This window comes from Canis lupus, chromosome 13, assembly GCF_003254725.2.
Source record: "Canis lupus dingo isolate Sandy chromosome 13, ASM325472v2, whole genome shotgun sequence".
In the NCBI taxonomy this organism is placed as follows: domain Eukaryota; kingdom Metazoa; phylum Chordata; class Mammalia; order Carnivora; family Canidae; genus Canis; species Canis lupus.
In genome coordinates, this window is record NC_064255.1 from 1,614,572 (window position 1) to 1,627,572 (window position 13,001).

General features: G+C 33.0%; 1 protein-coding gene across 17 annotated transcripts in view; it reads left to right on the forward strand.

Moving 5' to 3' along the window:
- VPS13B (vacuolar protein sorting 13 homolog B) overlaps positions 1-13,001 on the forward strand; it is a 733,580-nt gene that overhangs the window by 375,417 nt on the left and 345,162 nt on the right. For 15 of the 17 annotated variants that reach the window (XR_007401755.1, XR_004814450.2, XM_049093088.1 and 12 more), the window contains one exon: positions 3,269-3,489. Coding sequence is in view for 15 of the 17 variants with exons in the window: in XM_049093088.1 (XP_048949045.1) it covers positions 3,269-3,489 (221 nt within the window). In the remaining 2 variants the exon portion in view is untranslated. Of the gene's footprint in view, positions 1-3,268; positions 3,490-12,500; positions 12,672-13,001 lie in introns of those variants that run through there. The other 2 variants (XM_049093093.1, XM_049093094.1) reach the window with 1 other exon arrangement.

Genomic DNA, 13,001 nt, shown 5'->3' on the forward strand with positions numbered 1-13,001 from the left:
ATATCTTTTCAAATTAGCGTTTTTTGTTTCTTTGGGTAAATAACTAGTAGTAGAATTATCATAAGTGAACTCTATTTTTAATTTTCTTTAGGAATCTCCATACTGTTTTTTGTAGTGGCAACACCAGTTTGTATTCCCCTAAACATTGTACAAGGGTTCCCTTTTCTCCACATCCTCACCACCAATGAACTATTTCTTGTCTTTTAGATACTGGCCTTTCTTACTGGTGTGAAGTGATACCTATTTGTGCTTCTGATTTGCATTTCCCTGACGATTAGTGATATTGAGCATTTTTTTCACGTATCTGTTGGTCATTTGTATGTCTTCTTTGGAATACTATCTGTTCAGGTCTTCTGCTCATTGTTGTTGTTTTTAGATTTTATTTATTTATTCATGAGAGACACAGAGAGAGAGAGGCAGAGACACAGAGGGAGAAGCAGGCTCCATGCAGGAAGCCCCATGTGGGACTTGATCCCAGAACTCTAGGATCACACCCTGAGCCAAAGGCAGACACTTAACTGCTGAACCACCCAGTCATCCCATCTCTGCTTTTTTTTAACTGTCAATTATTTGGGTTTTTTAGTGTGGAGTTCCAAATCTAGAATTTCACTTGCAGGGCAAATAAATCTGTAGGTTACTCATTTTCATTTACCTCTCTTCTAGGCATTTTGGCTTCTCTCTTCCAGAAAATTGGTTATATTCATGTTATTTTTAATGCCTCATTCCTTGAAAGTACCTATTACTTAAATTAACGTGACTTAGAATTAACCCTTTACCTTAACTGTCTTAAATCAATTAAGTGCTAAGTGGTTTGGGAAAACAATGTTAGCGGTTTGGGCTTGTTTATATTTGCAGAATATAGTGTATCTGTCTCCAAAATATTAATCTCACAGTAGATAGTAAAATATTTCTGTTATACCAATTCATATTTGAAGTAAGAAGGTGCCTGAGTCATACTGGACTGTGGGACATAATGGAAAAAATTAGGAAGAGAAAATACTTTTTTTTATTTCTGAAGACGGTTACAATTAAGGTTAAGAAAGCAAAAAAAAAAAAAAAGTGAGAGTATCTCCAATATTTATATTGTGTATATAATATATATATTGTTTTCTTTGTTGTTTAAAACAAGTTTTTTACCGTCTCCTTCTAAGTATTGTGCAGTCAGCAACATGTCATACAATGTAAGGAAATCACATTGTATACTTTTAAAAATATCTCTCAGTTGTCAATTAATATTACCTGACGAACTCCAGTGTCCTCTTCCTCATTTTTGACACATGAAGCCCACAATCTTACTGAGTTTCCTTTATATATTTATTTTTTCCCATAGCTCAGTCATATTCATGCTCTTTCAAATTTTTAAATCTGAATCAAATCAGTGTGTGTCATTTTCATGATCATTATTTTATTGGTATCATTTTCTCTGCCAAGAGAGTTTTCGCAAATTCACACAGAAATGATATTGTAAGTTTTGTTTTTCATTTTTTTCTTGTTCTTTAGATTCTTTGAAAATTTCTAAATTCTGCCAGCAATAGTTTTATCTGAAATAAAACATGTTACAGCATTAGAACTTTAGAATTAAAATAAAATACTGGTCTCAGAATAGTTTATGGTTCTGGCCTGCTATGGATGTCTAAACATATTTTGGGGAGTCCCTAGAACATTATATTCCCAGTGCTATAAATAGATAAGGTATTTTTATTTTGTGTGAACATGTATGTAAAAGGAATACATATGCAGCTAATGATTTGCTATCTTTTGATCATTTTTTTCACAATGATTAATTGTGGGAATTTTTGTCATTATATGTTAAGATCTCAGCTTCTAGGTAGTGTGCTTTTTAAAAGACAATCTGCAGACTAAATAAATGGATATAATGTATTGCTTTAAAAGATTCTGTTTAAGTCTTAGAATATGATAAAATGAATTATACTTTATTGGTCTCATTCCAAAGGAGAAACAGGGACACATTGGAGATAGTACTAATGTCAGGATTTTATTCTTAATTTAACAAATTTAAATTTGGTGCTCTTCATCCAACATACCCACCTTTTAGCATTTCTTGGATTACATCAAATTTGAAAAATTATATGTAGCTCGAGTTTTAAATATATAACCTGAAATCATTCCAGAATATTTTAAGACAAATTTGGCAGAGTTTATTTTGTATAATAGCATGGAACTTTGTGTAGTTTTTAAAATAATTTTAGAATTAGTTACAGATGATTTAATGTTTGTCATTCTTTCTTGAGGGCAAATATTTTAAATCTTAAGACAGGCAGAGTACCACAGTGCTGACCACATACTATTATGCAATTTTCATTGTTTCCAGTCAAGTAATTATGGCCTACTATGTAGCTAGATATATTCTAGTATTTTGGTCTCAATTTCCAAGATTCTAATTTTAATCTTACGAACTATATTTGGTCCATACATATTGAGTATTCAAACTTGTAAGAGTCTACCTTGTAGCATCTACTTAATATCACCATTCATAGTTCAAATGATTGCTTATATTCCGTGTGCATGTGTGTGTACTATGATGCCGCTTGTAATTTACTTTGTATTTTTACTGTCATTGGAAAATAACCTGAATGTAAAAGTACAGTGTGATACTTGCTTCTAACTGTATAGGCATATCCAACACAGTGGAGGAAAAAAAAGACTTGAAGGTAATATTAGTTAATAGTTATTATTGGGAGTGGCAGGATTTTGACAAGTTTTGATTTTTCTTCTTGTATAATGTTTACTAGTTTGTTTAGGACTGGTTCTGATTTTCCTTTATATACTTTCTAATTTATTTCCAGTGAGGCACTAGTACTTTTCTAATTAGAAAATAAGTATTTTCAATTTGCTTAAAAATAATTTAGCTACTTAAAAAGATGTCTGCAATAGATATACTTACAAGTTCTAGTAGAATTGCAAAGTCAAAACTGTCATAAGAACCTATTTTGCATTAGTTGGCATCTCAAGAACAAATGTTAATAAGTATTTCAATACTGAGTATATTTTTAAAAATCATTTCACATGCAACTGGTGAATTATTGAAACTACTTCTGAAACTAATGATGCACTATATGTTGGCTAATTGAACTTAAATTTAAAATGATTTCACAAAGTACTTTATCTATAGCTGCATTAAAAATGGTTTTACCTCATACTTTATATTAATTAATTAGTACTTGATACATAAATAAAAGAAAAAAGTATAAAAGACAACTGTATTTTTATAGGACTATTTCACTACTCTCTTTGTTCTTATTACCAGGTAATGCTTTTCCTTGGACTATCAGCTTGCATCATTTCAGCATGTATACTCTTTTTGGAAAACAAGTGACATTTTGCCTGGTGGAACCTATGGGTTGTACGTCTACTCTAGCTGTTACATCTCAAAAACTACTTGCTACAGGACCTGATACAAGGCATTCATTTGTTGTCTGTCTCCATGTTGACCTAGAGTCACTTCAAATAAAATGCTCAAATCCTCAGGTTAGTATATTTGATTTATGAAAGGAAATTTAAAATAATAGGATTTACGAACAATTGTTATCAGTTTTGTAAAGGGTTTCTCTTCTGTTTAGTGTCCTAAATTATTTTTAACAGAGCCGTCAAGATCAGCGTGGTTAGATAAGTATTGCTTTGAAGCTCTCTCAAGTTTTGTAATTTAAATTCTTCTGAAAATGTAATGGTGGCAGCATAAATGCATCTTTTGGCTGAAAGAATGAAATCAGTTGCAGATGTAAAGTGTTTAAACACTGAAGGACTACTTTATTATCAGACTGGTAGAGTCTATTAACATGATCAAATATAATTTTCAACCAGACTTCTTTTGCTCAACACATATTTAAAAAAAAAAAGGACTGTTTACTATTTAAGAAATATAGTTTGCTAATCCCATAACATTTCAGTTGGTATAGGCCAAATGTGTTGAATTTTGTAGTGTTACAATTTTTTTTTTAAGATTTTATTTATTTATTCATGAGGGACACAGAGAGAGGCAGAGACATAGGCAGAGGGAGAAGTAGGCTCCCTGCTCGATGCGGAACTCCGTTCCAGGACTTCAGGATCATGCATGAGCCAAAGGCGGACACTCAACTGCTGAGCCATCAAGGTGTCCCTATAGTGTTTTAAGTTAATATGAATTCCAATCTTCCAGATTTATACAAATTATTGATTATATAAGTTAACTTGTTTCTTTAACCTTAAGCAGACTATGATATACTTTCTACATAGATTGTCAGTGTTGAATACTATTTGAATTATGTTTAAAAAAATTGTTTTAGATAGGTATTGGATCCGACAGGTCAGCATTGATAAATATATGTTTATCTCTGCAGCAGTGGTTATAAGCCACTAATGAAGCCAGTTCTTAGGGTATGTTTTTTTTAAGTGGGTTCCAATATTATTTCATATTTTATAGAGCCTCCTTACTGATACCATTGTTCTTTCTCCCTTCCCCCTGCCTAGTTAATGGAGGATTAAAGGGACGTAATGGTTGCCAGATTTCCAAATATCATGTGAAATGGTACAATGTAAACTCTAGACTATGAACTGTTTCCCAATATACATTATAATCTCCTAAAATAACTACTGAAAATAAAATGCAGAAATACAAAGAGATAAGGCCAAAAAGCCAGCAGATGTATTAAAATGGAATACCAAAAAATATTCAAATTATCTAAAGAAGTCAAAAAATGGTAACAGAGTTTCAAAACAGAAGATAGAAACAGCAATGAAATCTTGCCATTTGTAACAACATGGATGAAGCTAGAGTCTATTTTGCTAAGCAAAAGAGGTCAGAGAAAGGGAAATACCATATGATTTCACATGTATGTGGAATTTAAGAAACAAAACAGGTGAACATAGGGGAAGGGGGAGAGGCAAACCATAAGAAATACTTACCTATAGAGAACAAACTGAGGATAAATGGAGGGGAGTTGGAGTGAGGTGGGGGGAAATGGGATGAGCTGAATGGATTGTGGGTATTAAGAAGAGTACTTGTGTGAGGAATTCTACTCCTGAAACCAATTATTACCCTGTATGTTAACTACCTAGTATTTAAATAAAAACTTGTGATATAAATAAATTAAATAATGGAGGTAAGCTATTCTTACCACTGATGTTATGTGTTAATGATTTTAAGTAGGAGTGTTTAGACCACGAGTTAGCAATCTAAAGCCTGCAGGCCGAAAACCCATTTTTTACATTTTGTCTGAGGTTGCTGTTATGCAGAATTAAGTAGGAGCACCAGAAAACAGTATGGCTCACAAAACCTAGAATATCTACTATCTGTCCTTTAACAGAAGGTTTGCTGACCCCCCATCCAGCTATTCCTATTAAGAGTCAAAGGTTTATAGAGCAAGACTCCGTTATATATTGCTTAAAAGGGAAGCACTTGAAATATTAAGAAACAGATAACAGTTGTTGGAGAACAGCATAAGACGGCTGGTCCTGCTTATTTTCATGTTAGATTAACATAAGGAAAACATTATTTACCAGAAATAAATAATGACATGAATGAAATAAAAATGGTTAGAATTAAAGAAAAAAAAAACAGATGAATCTATTCAGTACTACATAGTAGGAACTTTTATACAGTCTGTCTCAGCAAATATAAAACACCTAGATGAAAAGTTAAGTATGGAGATATAGAAAATACAAAAAGTAAGTACTACAGGCATAGTAGGAAGTTTTATAACGGCTTTCTCAGCAATTGATAAAGCAACCAGATAAAAATAAATAATTGGAGATCCAGAAGAATGAAAAATACGGAGAACTCACCCTGATCTAATTGACATTTATAGAACATCGTATCTAACAAATATGGAATGCACATTTTATTTCAGGTGTACATTGTCTCATTTTGTTAATGAGATCAAAATGTATTATCATAGTCAAAATATATTAGAAATCGGTGATAAACTATAGAAAAGCTGTATGTATCTGAACAATAAATACACTTCAAAATTATGAATCAAAGGCAGAATCACTTGGACATAAGAAAATATCTTGGTTGAATGACAATTTTAAAAGGTGAATATAGTAAGATAGTCTTCAGAGGAAAATAAAATTTTATTTTTTATTTTTAAATTTTTTTGAAAATATAATTTTAAATATTTACATTATAAAGGAAGAAAGATCTTAAGTCATTCATTTAAGGTTCTACTCTAGAAAGCTAAGAAAAGAACAAAATAAACCCAAAATAAGTAGAAGGATGAAAATAATAAAGATAAAAGCAGCGATGACTGGTACAGTAAAAAAAGAGAGAAAGAGAGAGAGAGAGAAAGATACAGATTACCAATATAGGGACTGAAGGAGGAGCATTATCACACAGATCCTACAGACTTTAAAAGAATAATAGAATATGAACAACTTTATGCCAGCAATTTAACAATTTAGATGAAATAGAAATTTTATACTGAAAAATAGCTGTATAAACAATGATACAAGAATAGAAAATCTGAATATCCATATATATCTATAAAGGAAATGTGATATCAAAACAGGTTATAAAGAGAACTTTTAAAGCCCAAATGGTTGAATTTTGTCAAATATTCAAGGAAAAAAATAGGAAATTTTCACAATTTTTTTCCCCAGAGATATAATGGATTCCTTCCCAAATTATTTTTGGAAGCCAGTATAATCCTATTACCAAATCTGGAAAAAGTCTTTACAAAAGAAGGAATTAGAAATCAATATCCCTCATGAAAATAGATGTAAAAATTCTTAACCAAATAGTAGCAAATCAATATAGCAGTGTTTAAAAATGTTAATAAATGATAATAAAGTAGGATTCATCTCAGAAATTCAAGTTTGGTTTAATCAGAAATCAGGGCAGCCTGGGTGGCTCAGCGGTTCAGCACTGCCTTCAGCCCAGGGCCTGATCCTGGGGACCTGGGATCGAGTCTCACGTCAGGCTCCCTGCATGGAGCCTGCTTCTCCCTCTGCCTGTGTCTCTGCCTCTCTCTCTCTCTCTCTCTCTCTCTCTTTCTCTCTCTCTGTCTCTCATGAATAAATAAATAAAATCTTTTAAAAAAATTGGAGAATCAATTCAGAAAAATTCTCTTAAAAAATATTCAGAAATCATTTGGTAGAATTCACTATTCTTGAGAGTTGAGAAAAATCCTATGATAATTTCCATAGATACAGGTAAACATTTGACAAAATTTAACCACCCATTTGTGATTAAAAACCCTCAGCAAATTACAAATATTAAAGAATTTTTCAAACTGTTAAAGGATATATGTTGGAAATCAAATATCCTACTCAATTATCATACTGAATTGAATTGTTTTCCACTAAAATATGAAAAAAACCCGAAAGCCTCTTTTTGCTACTTGCTCTGTATCATACTGAATGCCCTAGCCATTCCAATAAACCCAACAAAGGAAATAAAAAGACATAAGGAAAGAAGTAAAGGTTTTTCTATTTTTTATGATAAAATATTTTCTAGAAAATCCTATCAGAATTAACAACCTGTTATTGGAACTAATAAAACTATCAAGGTTGTAGAGATGAGACAAGAGTCATGAATAAAAATCAGTTATATTTTTATATAGTAGCAGCAAACAATTGGAAAATGAAATGAATATGTTCCATTTATATTGGTGCCTGGAAGCATAAATGTATATAACTAAAGATGTCCAAGTCCTTGACCTTGAAAACCAGAAAGCATTGCTAGGAGAATTTAAAGAACACCTAACTGGAGAAATACATCTGTTCATAGATTGGATGAGTCAATATTGTCCAAAGGGGAGCTCTCCAAATTGATCTTGATATTGGGCATAATCAAGTTTAAAAACATTTTCTCTTTGAAAGACACATTAAGATAGCAGAAAGCTATACATTAGGAGAACATTTTTTTTGGTAAAGGTTTATTTATTTGAGAGCGCATGCACAAGTTTGCGCAAGTTTGGGGAGGGACAAAGGAAGAGGGATAGAGAGAACCTCAAGCAGACTCCCTGCTGAGCAGGGAGCTCATTGCAGGGCTAAATTCCATGACTCGGAGATCATGACCTGAGCTGAATTCAAGAGCCAAATATTTAACTAACTGAGCCACCCAGGCATTCCTCGGAGAAAGTGTTTGTAAAATATTTGTCAAGGGTTGCCTAAGTGGCTAAGTTAGTTTAGTGCCTGCCTTTGGCTCAGGTCATGATCTCAAGGTCCTGGGCTTGAGCCCTGCTTTGGAAATCCCTGCTCAGCAGGGAGTCTGGCTTCTCTTTCTCCCCTCCCCCTGCTTGTTTGTGCATGTGCTCCCTCAAATAAATAAAATCTTTAAAAAATAAAATATTTGTCAAACTGTTATCCAGGATATTTAAAGAATGCTTTCTGCTGGATAATGTGACAACAAAGAACAGTTAAAAAACAAACAAACAAACAAACAAACATGGAGACAAACCCCAGGGCTATGACTTCAACATTCACCACAGAAGATGTCACTAGTCATTAAGCGCATGAAGCAGTGGTCATCATCATTATTTGTCAGGGAAAAACAAACTAAAGCATGAATAGAGAATCCACCACTATACATCAATTAGATTGGCTAAAATAAAAATGATGAACATTGTGAACCATCTAGAACTTTTTGTATTCTGCTGCTGGGAATGTAAAAATTATACAGCTTTGGAAACAACTTGGAAATTCCTGAAAAAGAATAACTTGCACTTAGCTTATGACCTGGTAGTTCCTCCCTAAGTTTTTCTTCAGAACAAACAAAAATATATGTGCTTGCAGAGACTTTCATACATATGTATTTGGCAGCTTTATTTGTATAGCCCCAAACGGAATACAACCCAAATGTTTATCAATAGATGAATAATTAAACAAATTATGGCCTATCCTACAATGTAATACTACTCAGCCATTAAAAGGACTGAATTATTGATAAAATGCAGCATCATGTATGAATATTGTAATCACCATGCCAAGTGAAGAAAGTCAGACAAAAAAGAGTACATATTGTATAATTACATATATATAAAATGTTTATGTATTTTTTATCTTTATATATAAAAATTACATATATATAAAATGTTAGAGTATGCGGACCTCTATATTGTAACACAAAGGTTCTTTGTTGTCTGGAGAAGGGAGAGAAGGAGGAGAGACTGATCCTGAGAACAAATTACCAAAGGAGATAAGAAACTTCTAGAGAAAATAGAAAAAAATTTTTGTATTCGTAATTTATATTTGTAGTAGCTTAATCCCTATATGATAGCCAGCTACTACTTGGAGTTAACTGCTAGAGGCCTTCTATTTTAGAAACTTATGAATATCATTTTAGCCTTGAGAGGATTGTCCTACTCTACATATTCTGGATATCCGTAGCTGTCCTAGCTGAGAATGAATTTTATTACTATTATTGTTTAACCTGGGAAACCATTATTAATCTTTTTCAAAAAGTTTCTTTTACTTTGAGATACTTAATAGTATTGTGATTTCTGTGGACTCTTATTAAATGTGATGTATGTGGCTTAAACCTAGAGCTCTCAAATATCTTTATTAGATACCACTTTACTTGGAATGGAGCTCAGGGTTTGTTGTTGTTTTTAAATATAAACTGGTTCTAAGGAAAGTCATCACCTAAATAGAGCTTAGTTTTGGTCTGGTAGTTCCTTCTCATGTCTACTTCCTCTTTTTGTCCTTACCTCCATCACCTGGATTCCAGGGCCTCCTTGCTGTTACTCCTCAAAAGCCAAGACCTTTTATTTTTGAGAATTAAACTGAGGCCCTATGAACCTCATCTTTCAAGAATCCCTTACTCACAATGTAATAATTCTTACTATATTCATTTAATTCAACTTTGTCTTCATAAGTCCTCATAAACCAACTTCTGTTTAATTATTACCAGCTTTAATACTCTTTTATATCTTTGTGTGCCAGATTAACCTAAATTTTAAAGATTAAAAAACTGGGTGGCCTAGTTGGTTGAGTGTCAGACTCTTGATCTTGGCTCAGGTCTTGATCTCATGGTTGTTAGTTCAACCCCTGTGTTGGGCTCCATGCTGAGCATGAAACCTACTTTAAAAAGAAAAGAAAGACTCCAAGTAAACCTCTTTTTCAGGAGTGGTTACTTTAGTATAGGTTTCCAGACTCCCTCTGGATACTGTGAGACAGGAAACCACCAAAATCCTAAAGGAAAACAACAGCAGTAATGCCTTTGACATTGGCTGTAGTGACTTCCTGCTAGACATGACTCTGGAGGTAAGCAAAACAAGAGCAAAATGAACTATTGGGACTTCTTCAAGATAAAAAGCTTCTGCACAGTGAAGGAAACAATCAACAAAACTAAAAGCTAACCTATAGAATGGGAGACGATATTTGCAAATGACATATCTGATAAATGATTAGTATCTAAAATCTATAAAGAACTTGTATATCCACTTAAGAAATGGGCAGAAGACATGAACAGACATTCTTCCAAAGAAGAGATCCAGATGGATAATTCAGACACATGAAAAGATACTCAACATTACTCATCATCAGGGATATACAAATCAAGACTACAATGAGATAGTATCTTGCACCTGTCAGAATGGCTAAAATAACAAAAAAACAATAGATGTTGGCAAGGATGTGGAGAAAGGGGATCACTTTAGCACTGTTGGTGGGAATGCAAACTGGTGCAGCCACTGTGGGAAACAGTATGGAGGTTCCTTAAAAATCTAAAAATAGGGCTACTCCATGAGCCAGCAATTGTACTACTAGGTACCTACCCAAAGGATTCAAAAATACTGATTTGAAGGAACACATGTACCCCGATGTTTATAGCAGCAGTATCAACAATAGCCAAATTATGGAAAGAACCCAATTGTCCATCATCTGATGAATGGATAAAGAAGAAGTGGTATGAGTGTATACATACACAATGGAACATTACACACACATTGGAATATTACTCAGCCATCGAAAAGAATGAAATCTTGCTACTTGTGATGACCTGGAGGGAGCTAGAGTGTATTATGCGAAGTGAATAAGTCAGTCAGAGAAAGACAGATACCATATGATTTTACTTATATGTAGAGTTAAAGAAACAAAACAAATGAAAATGAGGGTAGGGGGAAGAAAAGTGGGAGGCAAACCATAAGAGATTCTTAATTATAGAGAACAAACTAAGGATTGATGGAGGGATGGAAGTAGGGAATGGGCCAATTTGTTGATGGGCATTTGTTGTAATGAGCACTGGGTGTTATATTTAAGTGATGCATCACTAAAATCTGTTCCTGAAACCAATATTACCCTATATGTTACCTAACTAGATTTTAAATAAAAACCTGAAACAACAAAAATGCAATTTATTGAAAGATGAAAAAAAATAAATGTTTAGTAATTTAATGTTTGTTTACTGGTCCACTCAGAAACATGAGACATAGACATGAGACATAGAGACATTTGATCAAACAGGCGTTTCTAGGTTCCTCCCTGTCTACCATACCTTATTCATATCATAATGTAGTTTTTTGTGGTGATAGTTCTCTTCCTGGATCAAGTTCTCTACCTAAATTTTTTGAGGCAGTTGTGGGGAAGGTAAAGAGCTTATCCTGAATCTGCTATTTTTGATTGCTTTTTAATTCAGTATAATCTTCATGTCAGAGTGGCCCATTGGGGTGGCCAAGGGCCCATACAACATGAAGGCAGCTATGCCTACACAGATTTAATGCAACTGTTGAAAGCCACAGATAAGAGCAAATCTTGCAAGTATCATGAGAATAATGACATATTACATACAAGGGAACTAGGATTTGATTGTTAGCTTACTTCTCCTGAGTATAAGTAAAGGTCAGAAAAGCAATATCTTTAAATCATGAAAATAAAAAAAAAAAATACAGCCTCTCAACCCAAAATTCTAAATATAAAAACAAAAATACATGTTTATGAATAAAGACTAAATAAAGACATTTTCACATATGACAATCTATCACCAGTAGAACTGCACTACAGGAAATCTTAAAGGATGGCTCTCATGCTGAAAGGAAATGAAACCAGATGTTTCAGCATCTTTTTAAATGTTTATTAGCCACTGCATTTGCTCTTTTGTGAATTGACAATTCATATTATTTACATTAATTTGTATTTTCCTGATTATTAATAAGGAACAATTTTTGAATGCTTATTGGCCAATGAAATTGTTTTATGAGTTGGTAATTTATATCATTTACCCAATTTTTAAATTAAATTTCTTTAATAATTTGAAGAGCTTCCCTTAGGAAGCTCTTAGGTTCTATAAATATAAACCTTGTGTTTTTAATGTAGTTAATTTGCCTTGATGGCATTGTTTACCAAAAATGTTTAATTTTTCTTGATGAAATATATCCATAGGTCTATTTTTATTTTCTGGGTATCCTACCTTATTAGTAGTTTTGTGGACCCCTAAAATATAGACATCCACATGCATCCTAAAATTTACTGTTTATTTTTAAGATAATGACTTAAAGTCACTTTTTTTTTTTTTTTTTTTTTTAGTAGTTTCTCACTAATCCATCTGTTTTGTTTTTGGGCAGCCCCAGTGGCACAGCGGTTCGGCGCCGCCTGCGGCCTGGGGTGTGATCCTGGAGACCCGGGATCTAGTCCCACGTCGGGCTCCCTGCATGGAGCCTGCATCTCCCTCTGCCTGTGTCTCTGCCTCTCTCTCTCTGTGTCTATGAATAAATAAATAAAATTAAAAAAAAAAAGAGAGTGCTTCTTGTTCTTTTTTGTGCCATGGACTTCTTTGAGAATCTGATAAAAGCTATGAGCAGTGTATATACCTATCAAATTTTGCATATGTTATCAGAAGCTTTATTGATTTGTAGCCAATATATAAAAATCTTGATTCCATTTTAAGGAAAAAATTCCTTCATATATATCATTTATTTTTGTTTATTAGGATGATATCAGAAGTTTTGATACTGGTATATCAATTAATTAGATTCATAATTGCTTAGATACAAAACCTTCAAGTGGTTTATACATTTTAAAATGAAGTGTAAGCTCTGTATATAGGGCATGCCTATAATAAATTC